Below are 23,959 nucleotides of genomic sequence, written 5' to 3' on the forward strand. Positions count from 1 at the left end.
AAGGGTGTTTAAGCCTCATTTAACTTTTAATGGTCTGCATAAGGTGGAAATAGTAGAGCACTACAGGTTGATAGAGACACGCTCCAGGAAGTCTGCAACCTTTGTTGTCCTCAACTGAGAGCAAGGACAGACCAAGGGGAACCAGTACCTGTGGAGACCAAGGTATCTGTAGCCCACAGAATTTTAGCTGCAGGAACCTTCTAGAGACCAACATTGGACATGCTGGGGGTATCACAGGAATCAGCATCCAGGATCCTACATCAATTCCTGAATGCTATGTTACAGCATGCCATTGACTATATACATTTTACCCATACCAAAGAGGACAGAGCTGCAATTATGCAGGATTTCTGCCCCATAGCACACTTCCTTGAAGTTTTGGGTGCCACAGACTGGGTCCCCTTCAAAACATGTAAAACCCATAACATCTAATTTCATAACATTGAGACCAGAACATCTAAAACCCAAAATTGAATTTCATAGCATCTAACAGTACAAAAACATGAAAATAACATCCACTCCACATATAATGACAAACAATGACACCAGACTACCAAACACACTTTTTATTATGTTTCTGCAGGGGGGCTTGATACAGTGGGGTTAGGAAATTAACTTCTTTCCACTGTAGTGCGATCTTGGAGTTGGTATATTTAATTTATGGGGGGGTGCCCCCCATATGGGGGTGCAGGGGGGCTTGCCTCCCTGCAGAAATGTAGTAAAAAGTGTGTTTGGTAGTTTAGTGTCGTTATATGTGGAGGGGATGTTATTTTCTTGTGATCTGTAGTGTTAGATGTTATGAAATTATATGTTATAGGTTTTACATGTTCTTGTCTCAATGTTATGAAATTAGATGTTATGGGTTTCAGATGTTTCAAAGTAGACCCCACAGACTGCACACACATTGAGATCAATGCACCACCCAGAGAGCAGGGAAAGATCTATGTAAAGAGAAAAAGGCTTTCACTCCATTAGCTGCCAGGTCCTGTGCAATGCTAAGGGAATCATCCTGAATGTGTGTGCTGGCAAGCCAGCAGTTATCATGACTCATATCTGGCACAACTCCCAGCTCTATCAGAGGTTTTCCAGGAGGAATAACCCACAAGGCCATTTACTGGGGGATGCAAGGTATGCACTCAAACCATGACTGATGATGGCCATTGGTGAGTCCACCTCTACAAAGAGGCCAGTCAAAAGTGGAGTCCCTTAGGAATTGGTCCTGTGACCTCTCGTTTTTTGGCATTTACTGCTATGAAGTCAAGGCCAACATCAGTGGCCTCTGGCTGACTAAATTTGCAGATGATTGGAAATTAGGATCTATCATTGAATCATCCATTGACACAAATGTTTTCCAAGTATGGCTGACACAGATAAACAACTGGTGCCAGATTCATGGACTAAAACTAAATGCCAAGAAATGCATAAAAGTTTCCTTCGGAAAGTCATCTACCCCTGGAAACTATCATATTGACAACATACCCCCAAGACCTGACTCAGTAGTCAGAGACTCGGAGACACACATAGGTAGTAGTCTAGCCTTTGACCATCACGTGTCTACAGTAGTAAGGACATCATTCTATGTTGTGTAACTTATAAACAAAGGTAATGTAACGAGCTTACCTCCTAATGCTAAAGTACAGCTATCAGTAACAAGTAAAAACAGTATTCAAAATGAAACGCTGTACAACAATGGCCAATAAAGTACGTTTCTCTTGAGAAATAGGTAGCGTAATTAAATAATATAAAACTTGTAAAAGTGCAGCATATATATAAAGACTTGCATGACTTTCCAATGCTTCAATTAAATGCACTTACAAGATATCCACGCTGTGAATGCAGTTACACTGTAGCGAAATGATGGCTTCAAGGTGTCCAATCATCCAAGTCTGATATACAAAGTATCCACACTGAAGATGTAGTAGCTGCTGTAAAACTGTAGCAAGCAGTAAATACAACTTAACCAATCAAACAGTTCAAACAGTTCAAATAGGAGCTTCTAGCTTTAATGGCAGTTAAAATCCTTTTATTATAGAAAAAATTATTAAAATATTCATGTCGAGTTAAAATCTTGGTATAGAATAAAACAGTCCCTCTGTATTTCAGACGATGAGCACTTTCGGTATCTTCTTCAGATCGTAGAGATTGGGACTGGAAGTTCCTTTTTATAGTTCTTACTTCCTTTACTGTTGGAAGAATCATGCAATCATCACGCTGTCAGTCAGCTGTTTGAATGCACCAATCCTCTTCCTTCTCAATTGAGGGTGTTCTATTTCCTATTCTTTTTGCTTTTGAGGGGTGTAACCAATCATGAATTATTAAGCCAGACACACCTCCATATTAACTAATGGTTGGTCTTCTAGCTTTTAGTATAGCTTTCAGTGGAATGATGTTATTCAAGCCAGGCTCAATATCAGCATGGAGGTTCACAATCCACTTACTCTCCCTGCATTCAGTAATATTTTCAATGTCATCTTTTCTTACTCCACTATATACATTCTCTATCACTTTATAAGTGAAATAATGACCGACATTTCTTTCAGCATGAGTTGCTAAAGCGTTATGTGGACCTTTATTGGTAATGTCTCTTTGATGTCTCAGAATGCGATTTTTAAACAGCTGATTAGTTTTTCCTACATAGAATGCGGGACATAATTTGCAGGTAGCCATGTATACCACACTGGGGGTTACACAAGTGGCTTTAACATTAAAAGTGTATTTTTTTCTTTGTCCTTGGATGTTCAAATTCATTATTACAATCAATCAATGGGCATGCTGTACAATGGCCACACTTGAACGTCCCTTTATGTCCAATAATTTTATGTTTACTGAACACATCCTTTGTGCAAAGTAACCTCTTCAAATTTTTCTTATTCTTGTAGCCAAAGCATGGTGTTTCACCTACAATGTCTTTTAGCTTGGCATCCTGGGTAAGGACTGGGCAAAACTGCCTTATTATAGATCTAATTTGTGTGTTATTTGTGCTGTAGGTTAGCATCACTCTGGTGGTTCTGTCTTCTGTCTTATATTTCTTTGAAATAACTTCTTGGACATTCACATCCTTTTCATTATAAACTCTATTTCTTAGGTTTTGTTGTAAAAATAAGATTTCCTTTTCTCTTGTCTCATCTTTGCTACATCTTTTATGTATTCTTTGTATTTCATTTCGCATAATGTTTTTAATGACATGCTTAGGATGCATACTGCTTTTCAATAAGTAATGATTTCTCCATGCATTTTTTCGGTGTAATTCAGTTTCCAACATATTTTCATTAAGAATGACATTCCCGTTCAAGAATGCAATTTGACTGTGAGAGTGTTCTGCTGTAAAGCTTAAGAAGGAGGTAGTCCTATTTAAATGTTGATGGAATAATTCGAATTGTGATACGCTTCCTTCACATAAAATAAGGAGATCATCCACAAATCGACAATAACATTTAATGCATTCATACCATGGATTATTATAGCAATAACCCATGCCTGGGTGTGGGTAATTCTGGATTTACCCACGGTTGGTGTGGTTTGGTCACGAGGGTGAAGCCCGAGTGGCCAAACAAAGACAACCATGGAGCCATTCCTAAGAAAGGGAGCTCTTTTCTCCCTATTACCACACAACGTCTGTTTTTTTTTTTTTAATCAGACCAGTTACAAGAACCCACGAACTCACAGTCAAGACAGAAAAAGAAAGAAAATATTGAATTAAAGAATTCCATAGTGGTGAATATCTCTCAATATGAATTGACCCAAGCAGAAACTTCCGTCCTACAGAAGGGATTAACTTTAATGCCCTCTTTAAGATCTGATCTGAATGAATTTGTTATAGATATAAAGCATTTTGGATGCAATGTGACACTAAGAAACATCTATGGCACAAACACACAACAAGTTAGAACTTTAAGGAAACAAAGTACATTCGTACCTGTAGCCCATCCTGCTTTTGAGTTGTTTATGCGGCTGTGTAATAATGCAGTGGAGGAATTAAATATGGATACGCATACTAAACATTACATATGAAGAAAGACAAGCCCTATGCAATTTGCAATAAAATGAGAATGTTGTAATTAAACCAGCAGACAAAGGAGGTACTATAGAGGTTATGGATACTGACTGGTATAAGAAGAAAATGACCACTATGTTACAAGATGAGAAGACATATTACAGAGTTACACCAATCCAGCTGAGCTGAACCATACAAAAAGTGTCTTCACTACTTCAGGATATGTTGACTGAAGGCCAGGTAGATCTGGACCTTTATAATTTTTTGAACATCACAGAACCCACTGTTCCAAATATAAATGGACTTCCCAAGATTCACAAGGACCTTTATAACCCTCCACTACATCCTATAGTAGCAGGACAAAGGTGGGTGACAGAAACAATGTCACTATTTGTGGAGAAGGAACTAAGAACTATCTTAAAATCCTTTGAGACAGTTCTGCAGGATACTGATGACTTTTTAAGAAAGATAAACCAAACTATGAATAACATCACGGAATATGACCACCTACTTGTGACCACCCTGGATGTGAATAGTTTATTTACCTCCATTCCCAATGAAGCAGGCGTAGAAGCTGTAAGAAAGATCTTAAGCCACAAAAAAACTGTTAATGAAACCAGTAGAATTTGTGCATTATTAGACTTAATACTGGAGAGCAACTATTTTGTGTATGGTACATCAATCTATTGGCACCCCCTATGCAAACAGCTACTCAAATCTTGTGCTTGTACATTGGGAGTTGGGGCACGTATTGAATTCAATTATACAATGACCCCGCATTAAGATTCAAAAACATGCATGCACGTTGTAAATCAGAGTTATAGTAATGGAAAAAGGTCCGGTCGTCCAGACTTTTTCCATTACTATAACTCTTTTTTTACAGCAACGGAGAATGCAAGATCTCCATTGCTTCACACTGTCTTGCTATGTTAAACGAGTTTAACATAGCGAGACAGCTTTAATAAAAGCAACAGAGATTCTCCGTTGCTTTTTTTAAAGCTGTCTCACTATGTTAAACCCATTTAACATAGCGAAACAGTTTGTAAAAAGCAGCGGAGAATGTTGTAATTAAACCAGCAGACAAAGGAGGTACTATAGTGGTTATAGATACCAATTGATATAAGAAGAAAATGACTACTATGTTACAAGATGAGAAGACATATTACAGAGTTACACCAACCCAGCTGAATCAAACCATACAAAAAGTGTCTTCACTACTTCAGGATATGTTGACTGAAGGCCAAGTAGATCTGGACCTTTATAATTTTTTGAACATTACAAAATCCACTGTTCCGAATATAAATGGACTTCCAAGATTCACAAGGACGTTTATAACCCTCCACTTCGTCCTATAGTAGCAGGACAAGGGTGGATGACAGAAGCAATGTCGCTATTTGTGGAGAAGGAACTAAGAACTATCTTAAGTTCATAGGTTCATAGGTTGGTACTAGGCTATCGGCCCTAGGGCCTATGCAAGCCTAGCCATAACAATTCCCTGGATATTACTTCCCACAATATTTACTTCTCTGGGCCCCTGTCTAGCAGGGCAACTGACATGATCCCCGGGGTGAATTTCCTATCTCCCATCCAATCATCAAGGTTCCTTTTGAAGAGGGCCAATGAGGCGCTCTGCTTGACATGTATGGGCAGTCTATTCCAGAGTATGGGGAGTCTCTGGGTCAGGAACCTATCTCTCCAGCATGTTTTGTTCATTGTGATGACAAGGTTTAGATCCCTGGAGTGTGTGGCTCTGAGGGATTGGGATTTCTTTAAGTGGAGCATGTCCAACAGCTCAGGGTTTGACATGGCCTTGTATGTTAAGCAGAGATCGTCTCTGAGTAGACGATATGCCACAGAGTATAGCTGGAGTTTTTTTAAACGGTCAGCATATGGCATCTTCTTTAGGCCTGTGATTCTTTTAATGAGGTATTTCTGTGGCCTTTTCAGCTGTTGCAGATGTCTTGTGAGGTACATACCAAACGGGGCATTATACTCTATAATGGGTCTAATGAGGGATGAGTACAGTGGAACAAAGACCTCCTTTTTTTCTGGATGAAAAGCCCTTAGTGATGAGGTGTGCCACATAGAAGGATTTCCTGACTGTTGTGGCGATGTGGTTATCAAAAGTGAGACCACTGTCCACCTGTGTCCCTAAGTCTCTCATCACACTTTCGATGTTTAGCATCCTGCTACCTATGTGGTAATTCATGGGTACATGTTTTTTTCCAAAGGGGATAACTATACATTTCTTGGCATTAAGCTTGAGCCCATGGCTCTGGCACTGGGAATCTGTTTCTGTAAGGCCTTTTTGTAGAATATCCACATTATTTGGGGATTCAATAATGGCTCCCAGTTTGCAGTCATCTGCAAACTTTGTTAGCCAGAGTCCGTTAGTGTTGGCCTGTACTTCAGAGAAGTAGATGCCAAACAAGAGTGGTCCCAGGACTGAACCCTGAGGTACTCCACTTGTCACTTGTCTGGAGCTGGATTTGGAGTCGGCTACTTTTACAATCTGGGTTCTGTCAGTAAACCAGTTGGCAACCCATCGAGTGACGTAGGGATTTATGCCCAGTTTAGTAAGTTTATCTATGATTCCAGAGTGGGGGATGTTGTCGAAGGCCTTGGCGAGGTCCAGATAGGCTGTGTGGACCACCTTACCCTCGTCCACAGCTCTGGAGACTGATTTGAAGAAGTAAATCAGATTCAGGAGCCAAGATCGGCCCTTCACAAACCCAAACTGGGTGGGGTCCAGTGTTTGAAGATTGCCAATGTCTTTGTTTATAAGTTCCATAATAATGTGTTTCATGCCCTTGCAGATCAGGCTTGTCAGACTGATGGGACGGTAGCTCTCGGGATCCAAGGCGGATCCTCCATTGTGGAGCGGGATAACTGTAGCTGTGCGCCACTCAGTGGGCACGAAGCCTGAGGTGAGGCTATGATTAAACATGACACTTAGGTGAGGTGCCAGTTCATTTTGTAGTTCATGTAGTACACAGCCTGGAATGTCATCTGGTCCCATGGATGCTGTATTCTTAGCTTTGGAGAGTGTGGTTTCTACCTGTGTGGCCATGATTATCGGAATTTGGCAATCTTTTGGTATTGAGATGGGCCCTTTAGGGGGTGAGAGGGGGGTGAAGTTGGTACTAAATTGATCTATCAGGATATTGGCAATATCCTTAGGATCAGTATATTTAATGCCATTCTGTTGTAGCTCAGAGCAGATCTGAGCATTGCCATTTAGATTCTTGACATAACTATAGAATGCCTTGTATTTGTCTTTGGAATCTTTGGCAATTTTATTTTTATAACTAGCTCTTCAGGATTTTATGAGGGATCTCAGCTTCTTACTGAGGCTGGTGAGGGAGATTTTTGCATCCTGGGATTTTCCTCTTTTCTGCAACTGTTTCTTCCTTCTGTTGTATAGTTTGTTTATAGCAGGGGACCACCAGATTGGCTTCCATTTTTTGGAGAAGAGCATCTTGGTTCTATTTGGGATGGCATGATTCATCCACGAGTGGATATGCTTGTACAGTGCCTCAGTGTAGGATTCTGCAGTCGAACTTCCAGATCTCGTCTGCGTGGGTGTTGTAAAGTTTCTCACTTCTGACTTCAGTAGCATGAAGTTGACTTTAGAGAAGTTTTTTAAGGAGGTTTCCTTACTGGGGGTGGGGGTGGGATGTAGATGTCAAAGGTGATTTGCTTATGGTCAGACATGACCAATGAGGGGGTGACCACTGGTGTGGAGCATCTATCTCACATGCTGGTAATGACCATGTCTAGGATATTGGCTCCCTGGGTGGGACAATGGATTAGTTGATCCAGGTCATTGGAATTTATGAATTCCAAGAACCGTTGGGAAAAGGAGTTGGTACCCGAGTAGTTTTCCCAAATAATGGCAGGGTAGTTGAAATCACCCAGTATTAGGGTGTTTGGTTGTATCTTAATATTTTCCAGTATGTTTAGAAAGGTGTAGTGAGAATCTTGGGGCATGGTGGGGGATCTGTAGCAAGCTACAATTTGGATTGCAGACTTACCTAGTGTTAGTTCCACCTGGAGAATTTCAGATTTATTGTGTTGAGCAACTAGCCTGGAGGTGTGAATATCCTTGGTGAATATGGACACTCCTCCACCTTTAGTGTTTCGGTCTTGGTTTTGTGGCCAAAAAGTGTGGTAAGAATTGTAGCCTGGTATTGCAGGGGTGCTCTCTGGAGCCTTGAACCAGGTCTCAGTTACTGCACAAATATCGATGTTCTCCATTTTTAGGAGTGCCTCGAGAGAGTGCATTTTGAGGTTTAGACTTCTAGCATTGAGTAGCATTACCTTCAGATTTTGCATGCTTGTATCTGTTATGGTGCTGGTTTTATCCTTTGAACCTTGTCTAAAAAAGGCACTATAGGGGTGGCAAGAGCTTTAGCTAGTAACCTGAATCCCAGGGGTGACAGATGCAGACCATCTCTGGCAAAGCATCGTGGTTTGTCAATCATGTCTTCCCAGGCAGACAAATACTGGATCCCATTTGAATGACACCAAAAGCTTAGCCAATTGTTGATGTCAATCATTTTGTTCTTATACTGTGGTATCATTCTGGGAGAAGACAGGATGCTACTCAGGGCTAGGGTCATACCTACCTGGGTCACATGATTCAAGAGCTCTTCCATGTCTCTTTTCATGTAGTCCAGGAAGGTACGTCTCAAGTCATTCACTCCAGCATGGACAATGACAGAGTCATATTTGTACTTGTTGTGGAGTGACTTGAGTGCATGCGTTTTGTGGCGGATCTTGGCACCTGACAGGCAGCTGACTGTAATTTTCTCCTTGTTCAGCCTTGTGAGTGGGACATCAGTGTGCCTGAGTATAGAGTCACCTATGACTAAAGTGTTGGGTTCATTGTCTTGCCTTAGGGGCTGTTGTTGGGTGGCAAACTGGTGTTGTGAGCTATGTGTCACTTTGGTTGTGACTGTTGTTTGTTTGCGTTTCGGCTTCGGAGGTCCTTGTTGCTTGGGCAGGTTAATGTTAAGGGCCTCTGCATATGTGGGTTTAGTGTTGCTATGTGTGGGTGTTGATGGTGTGGGTTTTGAAGGGCTATGAGTTGCTTGAGGTGTAATGCAGGTGTTAGCCTTCTCCTCTTGACTGTCTAGCACAATTTTGGATGGATAGAGCTTAGCTTCCAGTTTGGCTATGTAAGTGCATCTCTCGCAGATTGTAGTGTTGGGTGGTAGGAGGAGAGGATTGTCTGTGTACATGAGGCAGTTGCCGCACTGCCCCAGTAGGCCCAGATTCACCAGGTTGGACAGGAAAAATCACGAGAAGCTGACCCTTGGACATGCCTGTTTAGGTGCTTTTTTGTAAAGTTTAAGAGCTGTTTTCTCTTACCTTTGCAAGGTACTCTGCAATTATAGGCTGTTTAGTGCCTATGATTAATTTCTCCTTATTGACAAGGAGAGCTGAGTGCTTGAATCAGTTTCAGGCTTCCTAGTGCTTTCTTGTAAAGTTTAAGAGCTGTTTAGCCTTACTTTTGCAAGGTACTTTGCAATTATAGGCTGTTTAGTGCCTATAATTAATTTTTCCTTATTGACAAGGAGAGCCGAGTGCTAGAATCAGTTTCAGGCTTCCTAGCCATGGGCACCAACTATGCAAACAGCTACTCAAATCTTGTGCTTGTAAAGTGGGAGTTGGAGCATGTATTGAATTCAAATAATCCATGGTATGACTGCATTAAATTTTATGGTCGATTTGTGGATGATCTCTGTATTTTATGGGAAGGAAGCGTATCACAATTCGAATTATTCCATCAACATTTAAATAGGACTACCTCCTTCTTAAGCTTTACAGCAGAACACTCTCACAGTCAAATTGCATTCTTGAACGGGAATGTCATTCTTAATGAAAATATGTTGGAAACTGAATTACACCGAAAAAATGCATGGAGAAATCATTACTTATTGAAAAGCAGTATGCATCCTAAACATGTCATTAAAAACATTATGCGAAATGAAATACAAAGTATACATAAAAGATGTAGAAAGATGAGACAAGAGAAAAGGAAATCTTATTTTTACAACAAAACCTAAGAAATAGAGTTTATAATGAAAAGGATGTGAATGTCCAAGAAGTTATTTCAAAGAAATATAAGACAGAAGGCAGAACCACCAGAGTGATGCTAACCTACAGCACAAATAACACACAAATTAAATCTATAATAAGGCAGTTTTGGCCAATCCTTACCCAGGATGTCAAGCTAAAAGACACTGTAGGCGAAACACCATGCTTTGGCTACAAGAATAAGAAAAAAATTGAAGAGGTTACTTTGCACAAAGGATGTGTTCAGTAAACATAAAATTATTGGACATAAAGGGGCGTTCAAGTGTGGCCATTGTACAACAATGCCCATTGATTGATTGTAATAACGAATTTGAACATCCAAGGACAAAGAAAACATACACTTTTAATGTTAAAGCCACTTGTGTAATCCCCAATGTGGTATACATGGCTACCTGCAAATTATGTCCCGCATTCTATGTAGGAAAAACTAATCAGCTGTTTAAAAATCGCATTCTGAGACATCAAAGAGACATTACCAATAAGGATCCACATAATGCTTTAGCAACTCATGCTGAAAGAAATGGTCATTATTTCACTTGTAAAGTGATAGAGAATGTATATAGTGGAGTAAGAAAAGGTGACATTGAAAATATTACTGAATGCAGGGAGAGTAAGTGGATTGTGAACCTCCATGCTGATATTGAGCCTGGCTTGAATAACATCATTCCACTGAAACCTATACTAAAAGCTAGAAGACCAACCATTACTTAATATGGAGGTGTGTCTGGCTTAATAATTCATGATTGGTTACACCCCTCAAAAGCAAAAAGCATAGGAAATAGAACACCCTCAACTGAGAAGGAAGAGGATTGGTGCATTCAAACAGCTAACTGACACTGTGATGATTGAATGATTCTTCCAAAAGTAAAGGAAGTAAGAACTATAAAAAGGAACTTCCAGTCCCAATCTTTACGATCTGAAGAAGATACCGAAAGTGCTTATTTTCTGGAATACAGAGGGACTGTTTTATTCTATACCAAGATTTTAACTCGACATGAAGATGTTAATAATTTTTTTTGCAATAAAAGTATTTTAACTGCCACTAAAGCCAGAAGCTCCTATTTCATAGATTCATAGGTTAGTACTAAGCTAACTGCCCTTACAAGCCATTTTAAGTGTAGCAATTATCGCTTTTGAGAATCAAGCCCTGCACCTTGTGTTTGTAAGGCAAACACCTTAACCATTAGGCCACCCTCCCAAACCCTGTTTGAACTGTTTGATTGGTTAAGTTGTATTTACTGCTTGCTACAGTTTTACAGCAGCTACTACATCTTCAGTCTGGATACTTTGTATATCAGACTTGGAAGATTGGACACCTTGAAACCATCATTTTGCTACAGTGTAACTGCATTCACAGAGTGGATATCTTGTAAGTGCATTTAATTGAAGCATTGGAAATTCATGCAAGTCTTTATATATATGCTGCACTTTTACAAGTTTTATATTATTTAATTACGCTACCTATTTCTCAAGAGAAACATACTTCATTGGCCATTGTTGTACAGCGCTTCATTTTGAATGCTGTATAAACAAATGCTTGGCACCTAGGTCAAAATAAGTCATTGTTCCTCTATATTTAGCATTCATCAGACCTATCACTGAGTACAATACCCCATTTAGTATGTAACTAACTTGGCATATCCAACAAGTGGAATGTCCACAGTGCTTCCTCACTAAAATAATAAAGGGCATAAGTAACATGTTTTATGTAGACCACCTCCAGGCTCTATCCCTGTATTCTGTCTCCTACAGACTGTTGAGGGGAGATCAATGCCTGGCATACAAGGCATTGTCAGACCCCACTCACATGGACCTCTTGCATATCTGCAAAACAAACAGCATCAGAGTGCCCATTCTAAAGACTTAAACTTTGCCTGTGATATAAATAGGACCCACTAGAGAGACAGGTATGTATCCCAGAGACTACCTCTTCTCTGGAAGAGGCTTCCCATCCATGTGAAGCAGAGTTCCTCTCTAACCCAATTCAAGTGTAATTTGAACAATTGGAAGGGGAAAAAGAAATTCTTCCTTGGTTTGCCACCAATGTCTCTAATAGACACAGGCAGCCTGTAAATGGTCCATCTCCCAGGCACCTCCTTGTAAATATTTCACCTCCCAAACCCCTGTTTACACTTATCAAGGGTACCAGAACTTGTCAGAGAGTTGCGATGCATGGCTAGGCTTAAATCAGCCCTTGTGGTTGTTAGCCTAGTACACATCTATGAACCTATGAACCTATAAGTCATTTAACATATCAGTGTTGCCCATTGGACAAACTGTTGTCAAGTACAGCAACACTCATGCCATAAATTAATGCCAAATGTTATATTATCCTTATTTCATAAACTGTCTTCATCTTTGTATGGCATTGTTGCTCTCCACTTAACATCATACAAATGTGGTTGGCATGGTTGCACAGGTTTTCACACTGGCCATAAAACACGATATATCAAATTGGCTGGAAAAAAATGTAACTGTTGTTAGAGGACCTGTGCAGACATGGCAGGCACTAGAAAGTGTTGTACCCAATTTAGGGCTTGAAGGTGGGGTGTAGAGGACTTTAAAATATTTATTCTTCTCCTTGTAAAGTACTACAGCCATAGGCTGCTGCAGGTATACTATACTGGGTCTTGGTGGGCTGAGGCTTGGAACAGTCTAGCCAAGGCTGTCTCCAGTGCAATTGGCATACCATGCACTGGTGAGAAATGCAGGCACCATTATAATAACACAAAACAGCACAAGCAGGCACAACTCAATCAGTGGCTGGATGACTTTAGATTGCTGATATCCCACAGTTGTTTAAGTATATAGATAAACTTTAAATGATATGAGAGGATATAGAAAGCCAAGACTGGTTTTGATCAATGCTTTCATGTCTCTTTTTGTCTTCTTCTTTATTTTATAGCTGCTCAGGACATTTCATTGTACAGTGCAGCATGTGCTGAAAGATTAGAAAGACTCAGAGAGGCAAGGGGTATGTATGCAGCACAAATGAACATGATTGTATTAAAAGTCTTCTTCTTCCATACATTACTAGCAACTTAAGCATGCAGATCTTAACTGTGAAAGCAAGCATGCATTCTTTCTTCTGTAGCTCTTGGTAATTGTATTAGGCAAGTGTAATAGTGAATTCAGATTTGTTGGGTTCAATTACCGCAATAACAAATACATTCAAATTACAAAAATATCACTTTTTAATTTAAATTCCAGCAGCATAGGATTTAATGTCATGTTGTTAACTTAGTCTGTATTATCTTTAAAAGCATATATACAATGTATGCGTATTGCAAGGATAACTTGTTACAATTCATAATCCTATTTTAGATTTGGAAAGCTGTGTAGACAATATAACAATAAAAGTATATTTATTGTAATAAAGAATTCATGTGACATGTGATGACTCTAATCAACTTTTTTTGTCTTACCCCACCCTTTCTCTCTCTTTTATTTTATATATGTGAACACACCATTCTGATGTCATATTTTCCTTTCAACAAACCAAAGTCTTTTCAGCACAGAGAGGTAGGCCAGCCACTGCTCGTCAGCCTGCCAACCTTCTACTGGCTGGCACACCAACACCTCTGGGACGCAACCTGGTAGTACTGCCTCTGCAGACACTGCACTATTTGGCTCATCCATATCAGGTAGCATTGCTCTGGCTACTAGTGCATTGGTACATTCTGGAAGCATTGATGGAGAGGGGTGGATTACATCACCCACCAGGAGCTGCCAGGTATGGTGCATGAGATATTAGAAACTAGCATTGGTGCCTGCCTCAGCTGTCTGGAAAAGTTGCTCCTTAAAGTGCAAAAAAAAAAAAAACACATCAAACAATCCCTAAGGGAGTTGAAGAAGGGTATTGTGATGAAAGTTCTGAGGTTGAGGACTAGATTCTCACTGTTCCCATGCTTGAAGGGCATGTGCCTCTGATGTCCCCTACCTATCCCCAATCATGGTGTGCCCCCAAACTTTTGTGTCCATCTCCATCCCTGTGTCTGTCTTGTCTGTCATGTTTGTTTGCACCTGCTTCCTCACCTACCCTACTTACCTGATCCTGACATTCCTATGTCTCTTTGCCAACGTTTTTCTATTTTTAAAATGCAGTTAAAAAAATGGATACCTGACCCACAAAAAAATTGTCCTACACATAGCTCTCCACTTTGCATATGTGTCTTCTTGACATACTTGATTTGGTCTAAATGGCTGTACAACATTATTGCATTGTTATCTTCCATCTGTGTTGTAGTGACAGCCCACATTCCTCCAATTTTGTTTACATTTTCCCATTACATTGTTAAAGAAGTGGATAGCTATGGTTCTTTTCTAATTCCCTCCTGCAAATTCCTTTATTGCTTCCCCTTTGTTCTTCCTCCTGCTTACCGCCCATTTCACCATTTTCCTATATACCCAATTTTCACACCTTTAATCTGGCCAAAAAATTGAATTACATGCCGCACACAGGGCCAGAAATGGACCATAAAGCTTTCACAGTTTGTCTTCTGCATTTGTGTGGAGGTTGGCATCATGCACCAATGCTGACCAGCAATGAATGGCTCTTTATGCCCTATAGCAAAACCTGGTGAGTTTTTGCCATCGGCCACACTAGTACAATTATCATCACGCAATATTGCTTAAACTCACTGCACTAAAGGAACACAGAGTTAAACCAGAATAAAAGCACTTACTGTGACAGTTATGTAAACTGTGAATGCAACAAAATGCAAATTTCAATGCAGAGTGTTGACTTAAATCACTTAACTGAACCTTTTTTTGACAATAGCTTCAAGTGTTGAATTCCAGTTGCATCTTTCTTTATTTCTTAGAATAATGATGTATGTGTATGATATATTTAATCATCCACATATTAAAATCTGCCACAGTCATGATTTCTCAGTGAGATATATTACTGCCCAAAAATGATTATCTGATGTGACATCCATCCCCACTGGTATAACATATTTATCTAACCTTGTTCTGCTTGTCATAAGCCTGTTTTCCCTATCCTAAGCCTTCTCTACCATTATACCGCTCACTTCATGCTACACAGCATGTAATGTTAATACTGATAACAGACCAAAATAATGACTATTAATGTACCATTAAACAAAACACTGTTAGGTGTATGCTGCTCTCTCCTTGTATTCATCATATCTCTCCAAGTCCTCTTCATTTGTGTGCATCTATTAGGTTGGTGAATGGTGTCTGCAAACTTACTTGACTGTGTTGATAGTTAATACTAACACATTACCTTAATGCAATAGTTTATCATTTTGCATGTACTGTGCAATGTTTTAAAATCATCTGCAGGATTCTGTTTGTGATAAGTTCAGGTGATGATGGATGAAATCTACAGTTAATGTAATGTGGAAACTGTCCTTAATGTGACAAAGCATACTGTACACACTTTTCAGGATAGATGGCCATGCACAGATAGTTAGCATATCTGCTAAGTCATAATAATCATTTCAGAAGATGTACCATCCCTTGTCACTTCTTGAAAGTTGTGCACACAATTCAATTATGGTTTGCAGTGAGGACTGCAAAGCAGCTAATCATTGTACAACTGTAGGCATTAATGATAAAAATAAGTACTTTACCATAGTCATTATATATCACATTTGCAGTGACAATCACATTTACTTAGCTAATGTCATCCTGTCACCATCTGTAAACAAAAAGAGAATAATCTGGATTTGACTGCTGTCTTATCTGTGCTCTGACCAAGAGCTCACTACTCTTACACCTGGTGCCACAGGGAAAGCTCAGCAGCAGCATTACGTTTTACACTCGGTACTGTCCAGAGTTCTAACAGCTGCACATCGCTGCTTACCCTGTTTGCACAACGGAAGGCCAACCAATAGAAATATTATCATTTTTTCCATTTAAGCAGAGACCCACATTTGCTTGTCGCTTAACTCCATACAAATGGGGAAGGCAATAACAATAGTTGTTAGTGTCATAAAAGTTATGACATAACATTTCCAATATCAACTACAGTAAGAACAGCATAGTACCTGTCAGCTAGTTCTCCCATGACATATATTACTAACTACGTCTCAAGTTCAAGTTGTATTCTTGAAATGGGAATCTCGCATGTGTTTACACTTTGCCATTGTTCACACAAATCAGTTTCTCTGCTATGCACTACGTAAACAGGTGTTTGGAATGTATTACTATAGTTATTGCCCAGTTGTCTTGTGTCACATCAAAAGGCATTGTTAACACAATAGAAGGGAAGGGACATATTCTTCACTGAAAACATACTTACTCAGACTCGTGTGCCCTGCAGCAATGCACTTGGAAATGATATCTCAGTAATAGGTCCAGTGTCAACTACACTACAGAAATAATTATCACAACTGTGTTGTTACTTCAGTCATGGGTTTATTCTGACACTAGCAACAGAAAAAAAAAACAATGAAGGCCAGCACTCTCCAAACCCAATCCAAAAATGTATTCTTTATTTAGTCAGTTTAAAATACCAGTTTCAGCAACAGCCTTCCTCAGTATGGCTTTTAAACTGATTAAGTAAAATAAAGAATAAATTGTTGGACTGGGTTTGGAAAGTGCTGACCTTTGCCTTTTCCTGTTGCTTACTGCTTTTTTGCAGTGCACTTTCACTTACCTTGTGAATTGCTGTTGTTCTTTATTCTGACACTAACCATTGGTTATTACTGATAGAAGCATATTGTTATTGTAGTGTGGACATCAATTCATCAGAATATGAACACACATACATCAGCACTGGCATTCGTGTTCCTTCTAAAGTATGTGTTTGTGTGTGCGTGTCTGTGTGTGTGTGTGTGTGTGTGTGTGTGTGTGTGTGTGTGTGTGTGTGTGTGTGTGTGTGTGTGTGTGTGCGTGTGTGTGCGTGTGTGTGTGTGTGTGTGTGTGTGTGTGTGTGTGTGTGTGTGTGTGTAAACAACATATTGAGAAAAGGTACATGTATGTCTCAGTACCTCAGCAATCATTCATGACAGCTTATTTCACCTAGATGACTTTTAAAGTGTTTTTGCACACTGCAATCACAAAAGCAAATCTGAAGTCCAGACTTTGCAGACAAGTCTCATAACAGTATATGTTACCTACAACATTATGATGATGTCATTCTCTGTAAAGACCACTATGTTTGTGTTCCTAAAGCAATTACTGTTACTTCAAGTCAAGTTTTACCACAATCGATGTGCAGTGATCATGGGGTTACAAAGGTTAATTTGTTGCTAGATAATTCTGCCAAACTGAAATCTAAACCAATGCACGGAAGGTTAATTACAGATTATATGGAAGCAAAACTGTCACTATGTAAAACTAACTGGAGTAAGGTGTTCAGTGGAAATCTGCAGATGGAATGTGGAAAGTTTTGAAAGAGAAATTGACTGCAAAAAAAAAAATTTAAAAATGTTTAACATCAGGATCTAGGCATAAAACATCAGGGGGATATATTTCCATAATAACAAGATACCTAATTAAGTTGAGAGAAAAAAAAACTATAATATGGAAATGAGATTGAATTACAACTTTGAAAACTGAAATAAATAATCTGGCCAAACAAATTAAGCACAGAGTGAGACAAGATCAAGAAAGATTTGAAGAAAATTAATATAAAGATATTGAGTGTAATAGGAAACTTTTTTATAGATACATAAGATGTGGAAGGAGTAAAGACATACAAATTGATAAACTGTGTGCAGATTCTAAAATGTATTATCTGACATAACAGATTATAGATATATTTACAAAATCTTATGCAAAACAGCTTGGCTCCACAAAGAGGGTGATAAATTCTCCTAGTGACATCCAGGTAACCTCAGATACTGGAATCAAATTAGATTATATTGAAAAAGAGCTGCACAAACTGGATCCAAACAAAGGGCAGGGAGGAGAATGCATTAGCAACAATGACCTGAGAACACTTCAGTGAGAACTTAAATTATCATTGTTTCTATTATTCAGTAGATCATATAAATATGGGGAGATTCCTCAAGATTGAAGATATGAACTTATTAAATCTATCTTTAAGGGAAAGGGGAGTAGGACAAACCTGGAGTCATATAGACCCTTAAGTCTACTTTCATGTTGTGGAAAAATACTGGAGAAGGTAATACTGGATAAGTTATTGTCAGAACTAGATAGGTTGGGACTTGAAACCATATAGCATATGTTGAAAATAGATTTATTACCCCTAGTAACATGATATTATGTAATATAATAACAGCTGTGAATGAAAAATGTGCTGTGATGTAATTTATATAGATTTAACTTTAGCATTTGACAGGGTCATGCACAAAACACTGATCAATGAATTAGAACAAGAAGGTATTGATATATTCTTAATAAGATGGATAGTTGCATGGCTTAGAAATAAGACATGGCAAGTATCATACAGCACCTGGATGGGTGAAATTCTTGTTTACAATCAGGGTGTCCCACAATGCTCTGTTCTAGGCCCTTAATGTTTATCTTACAGACCTAATATTTTCATCTGAGGTGTTCCATAGTCTATATGCAGTTGACCCGAAATTGGGTAAACTAAGATTTGGGAGACATAAATTGAAAGGTGAATATTTAATGCAGCACATAGTGATTGAAACTGTAGACTCATTAAAGGACCTGGGTATAAGGGTAGATCTAGTTATGGGTTTTTTGAATCATATCAACAAATTGTTTAATGATAGTTATAGAACTATAGGTTGTATAAAAAGATTTATAAAGTCTAGGAAATCAGACCTAAAGTAATTGTTTGTCAGTTACATTAGACCCAGACTTGAGTATGGAATAATAATATAGAAACCTTATAAGAAAACAAGCATAACTAAACTGGAAAGAGTACAGTGGAAATACATCAAGGGCATCCATGGATGTGAAAATGTAAGTTATTATGAAAGACTAAAATATCTGAACTTGTATATTATGTCTCTGACAGATATCTAAGAGGAGATCTTATTCAGGTATATAAGGCATTTAGAGACAACTACCTGTGGGAATGTTTGAGGTTATCAAAATGTGGCAGAGAATCATTAGACAACCTATGTAGAAGATTCTATAGGAATGAGAAGTGTACTAATTGGTTCTCTAACAGATTAGCTGATGTATGGAATAGACTACCAAATTACATTAAAGCAAGTACTAGTTTGCAAATTTTTAAGAACAGCCTAGATGCTTATTATGGGAACAAGTGTTTTGGTATATTGGCAAGCTAGAAGGGCATTAATGCCTAAGCTTGAAATATTTGTATGTATCTATGTATGTATGTCAATGAAAATATCAGTCGTCTGTGGTAGCACAAGTGCTAAGTATTGCATTCTGCAGCTAAACTAATTAGGTAGGGGTATGACTTACACAATAGTCAACGTGTGTGTGTGTGTGTGTGTGTGTGTGTGTGTGTGTGTGTGTGTGTGTGTGTGTGTGTGTGTGTGTGTGTGTGTGCTAGTATGTGTAACCGTGTGTGTGCATAGTCAGAAGAGCATGACTCTGTGTCCTAATGCCGTCACTCAAATCTCATTGAGAGCAAAATTTTACAGTGGTACATGACTACACAGCCCTTCTAACATATTCTGTTTTTTTTAAACAAGAAACGTCTTTATTAAATTATCACTTATGGCATAGGCAATCATGCATTTATATAAATGAAAACAAACCATATTGACATACTTTTAGTTGGAAACATCATACATCACTCTTCCCTCATCTCCCTACAATGCTTTCTCTCCTCTATGATAATGTAGTGGCTGCTATACGTCATATCACTGCATCAAACTGCAAGGAAAAATGGAAGAATAACATGCATTACCCTATGAATGAATGAATGTAATGTACTTTATCTTCTGTGTTAATGAAAAAATGTATTTCATGTTATATACATGGATGTTTTCAATGTGTCACCTTGTATGTCAGTTAAAATGCTTGGATGCATGTTTCTCCATATGAACTTAAATTAAATATCCGCTGTATAAAGCTAAGATGTAGTAACATGTATGTACATAATGGTCTGTAAATTGGAACTTTTCTCTCAAGACCTCAAGACCTTTTGACCCAGATGGATTTTCCTGGTAATCAAATGTCAAATAAATAAATAAATCACTTATAATCTATCCAGTCGCTGTTAGCCAGACATTACATAGCTCATTCAAATCTTTCCTTCACATGAAAGTCAGACTTGTGCCATGTTGCTAACATTAAACACTGTGTTCTCAAGCTTGTTTAACTAGGTAGATATTGGTTCTAATCTCACTGCAGTCAACCTGCTACTCTGGAGACTATTTCACAGCAGCATAGGAGACACTTCTCCCAACATCTTCTTCTCACCAGACACTGATGATGTCATCTGCTATAAAGTATTTTCTGACAATATGAAAGTCTGTAGCACCAGCACTAAGTACTGTGTTCTCTGCCTTGTGTACTCAGGGGTTCTAATTACACTGTGGTCAACTTGAGTGTGTGCATGTGCATATGTATGTTCATTCAACTATCTGTATGGAGACAATTTTAAAATGTCATGTGAGTGCACATCTGTGTCAGTCACTCCTGCCCACTTCTTTTCCTCAACATACAATGATGATGTGATCCCCTCTAAAGTGCATGCTAAGTGCACGCTTACAGTATTGCACTCAAATATCTATGTTGGCATGATCTTTAACTACTGGGTTCTCTAGCTTGTGTAGTTAGGTAGTTTATTGTTCTAATCTCACAGCAGAAAAGTTGTGTGTGTGCTCTTTTAAATATGAGTGTGAAGACAGTTTTACACCGAGATGTGACTCCACATTTATTTCACACACTCTTCCCAACATATTCTTCTCTGCATACAATAAGGCTGTCATCCTCTATAAAGTACACTGTGAAAATGTCAAGTCAGACATCTGTGGAGGTGCGACTGTTGTGTTGTATAGAATACAATTTTGTTTACCTACACAGGTTTAACATTCATACCTGACTTTGGTCAACTGATGTGTGCATGGCTGGTGGTATATTACGGTCAGTATATGATCTTTTGAATTTCTTTTCATTTGACTCCCACTGAAAAGAACCTTTGACACAGCCCCATGAATCTAACATTCCCCTCTTCCCTCTGCCAACATGACATCCTTTCTGCAGAACACTGAAGAATGTCAGCGTCTCAAAGATACATACACACATCGTGAAGCACAACTATTCTATGATCCCCTGCAAGCCATCTGTAGACTACTGGATGTGTGGTTGCTAATTCTGTTATGGTGTGGTGTACATGTCACATATGGGCAGAGGCAGTACGTAATACAATCAAACACATATATGCATATGCATGCACTCCTGCTATCTTGCATCATATAGATACACTGGTTTTGGATTAAAGGCTATAATAGAGGCTATGATCTTTATAATGGTGGCAGTTAGCCTAGTAATGTTCTGTGATCCTATAAAGATTGCACATGTCAATGTTGCTGTCATCCACATGTGCTGTGTTGAGGTGTGGATGGGTGGTAGCTCTAAAATAAAACAGTGTATTCCAATCTGTAATTTAAGGTAATGTATTGATGGCCACTGCTACCATATGATTATGCGTCCTTTCATAATAGCTGCAGTAATACATCTCTTGAGGACTGTTGGCATAGGATGATGCTATGTATAGTGTTGCCTTAGTAAGGAATGTATTGTTGTAGTGGAGTATATTAACATTCTGCACATTTCTCATTCAACCATCACACTAACAATTGCAGTACGGCACATGTGTGCATGTACATACCTACCATATTGAAATGCTGTGTGACACACAGCAGTATTGCATTATACTAATTACATGTCACAAGTGGTGTCCCACAGGGCTCAGTCCTGGGCCCACTCTTGTTTGGCATCTACTTTTCAGAAGTACAAGCAAACACAGGAGGGTTATGGCTGACAAAGTTTGCAGATGACTGCAAACTGGGCGCCGTAGTTGAAAACACATCCGACACAGATATCCTTCAGAAGGGTCTCACAGAAACGGATAACTGGTGCCAGAGCCATGGCCTAAAGTTAAATGCCAAGAAATGCATAGTCATACCCTTTGGGAAAAATAAGGTTACCCCTAGATACCATATAGGAGGCAATCCCCTGATCACAGAAGAAGTTATCAGGGACCTGGGAACCCAGGTGGACAGTAGCCTTTCATTCGACACCCATATTGCTAAAGTAGTTAGGAAGACCTTCTACATTGCCCACCTTATCATGAAGGGATTCACATCTAGATCAAGGGAAGTCATAGTCTCCCTATACTCATCACTCATCAGACCAATGATCGAGTACAATGCCCCATTCGGAATGTATCTGACCCGACACTTGCAGCAGCTGGAGAGGCCACAAAAGTTCCTCACCAAAAGGATAAAGGGTCTCAAAAATCTGTCTTATGCTGCCCGACTGAAAGAACTCCAGTTATATTCAGTTGCTTACTGCTTGCTCAGAGGTGACCTATGCCTGACATACAAGGCGATGTCAAACCCAGATTTGATGAACATGCTTCATCTCAAAAAATCTAGATCCCTCAGAGCCACAAGGGCGGGGGACTTAAACCTCGACACGGTTATAAATAGGACGTGCTGGAGGGATAGATTCATCACCCAAAGACTCCCTATGCTGTGGAACAAAATCCCAGTTTATGTGAGGCAGAGCACCTCGCTGGCCTTGTTCAAGAGGAATCTTGACCAATGGATGGGTGATCGCAGATTCACCCCAGGGGTTACCTCAGTGTCACTGCTCGACAGAGGCACAGCAAAATAATGGGCATAGTTTCTCCAAACTAAAGGGGTGGCGTAAGCCACAAAACTATGGGCTAGGCTTATGAATGCCCTCGGGCAGATAGCCTAGTATGAACCTATGAACCTATGAACCTATATGCTTTGTTTCATCCACATATTGTAATGCTGTTATATACACAAACATATAACTAGTTCAGATTCACTTAGTACTGTGGTGAATTCATTGTATGCCCAATTGTGTTGCTGTTCACAAGGATTATTCAAGTATTGCCTAGCAGCATTGTGTGACTGTCAGCATTTGTGTCATTAACTATTCTGCATGAACCACATCCACCTCATATGTTGTTTGTCTTTCGGCTTTTCCCGGTAAGGGGTCGACACAGCGGAACTCCGGTCCGCTAGTGATCGGCAGTAGATTTTTACGAAATGCCGAGGTGCCAGCTTGATGCCCAACCTTCAATGAAGGCACGCCCATTTACGCACTCATGTCTTTTGAACGCTACCCAACCATGGGGAGGACATGCAGACTTGGTATCAGAGACCCTCACACACACCTTTCCAATGATAAACATAAAGGGATATGATGTACAAGTGATGTAATGATGTGAAATAGGTAGAGTTGTACAACTGTGTTAACAGTTCCACTGTGTGTCATGTGATGCATGCTGATGGTTGTATTTGGAGGCATTCTCACAAATCTTTCTTAAATAAGTACAAACTTTTGTAGGTAATACACAGCTATGTACATGATGGCTGTAGGTGGCACCACTAATACTCAACTGGAGGCAATAGATAACCTGCAAGCAGACAGATTTTGACCAAACTTCACCCCCATGTCCCCTGTGCTTGTCACCCAAAGTATACATGCAAACATTATTCAGCGTATTTTTTAAGAAAGCAGCTCATCTGTCCACTCTCTAAGATTAATTACATGGCATCAATGAGCTCTGACAATATCCCAGGTTGCCTTATTAATAAACTAAAACATGACCTAGCAGACACAGTTGGATCCCTGCTTAACCACAGCCTCCAGACAGGCTGATATTTTGTGGCAGAATGGTGGACAGCAGCAGTCATCTGTCTGAATGTGTGTGTGTGTGTGTGTGTGTGTGTGGGGGGGGGGCATCACCTGACACAAGGAGTTATAAACCCATTA

General features: G+C 39.4%; 1 protein-coding gene across 3 annotated transcripts in view; it reads left to right on the forward strand.

Moving 5' to 3' along the window:
• The window catches only part of HAAO (3-hydroxyanthranilate 3,4-dioxygenase), an 808,952-nt gene that overhangs the window by 663,133 nt on the left and 121,860 nt on the right, over positions 1-23,959 (forward strand). Inside the window, exons 10-11 of one of the 3 annotated variants that reach the window (XM_044075087.1) lie at positions 13,002-13,070; positions 13,601-13,669. The exons of the other annotated variants lie outside the window; for them this stretch is intronic. Of the exons in view, the coding sequence (XP_043931022.1) occupies positions 13,002-13,041 (40 nt within the window). The 3' untranslated portion in view covers positions 13,042-13,070; positions 13,601-13,669. Of the gene's footprint in view, positions 1-13,001; positions 13,071-13,600; positions 13,670-23,959 lie in introns of those variants that run through there. 3 annotated transcript variants of the gene reach the window in all.

This window comes from Protopterus annectens, chromosome 6.part0 (genome assembly GCF_019279795.1).
Source record: "Protopterus annectens isolate FY-2018-M chromosome 6.part0, PAN1.0, whole genome shotgun sequence".
Lineage (NCBI taxonomy): Eukaryota > Metazoa > Chordata > Ceratodontiformes > Protopteridae > Protopterus > Protopterus annectens.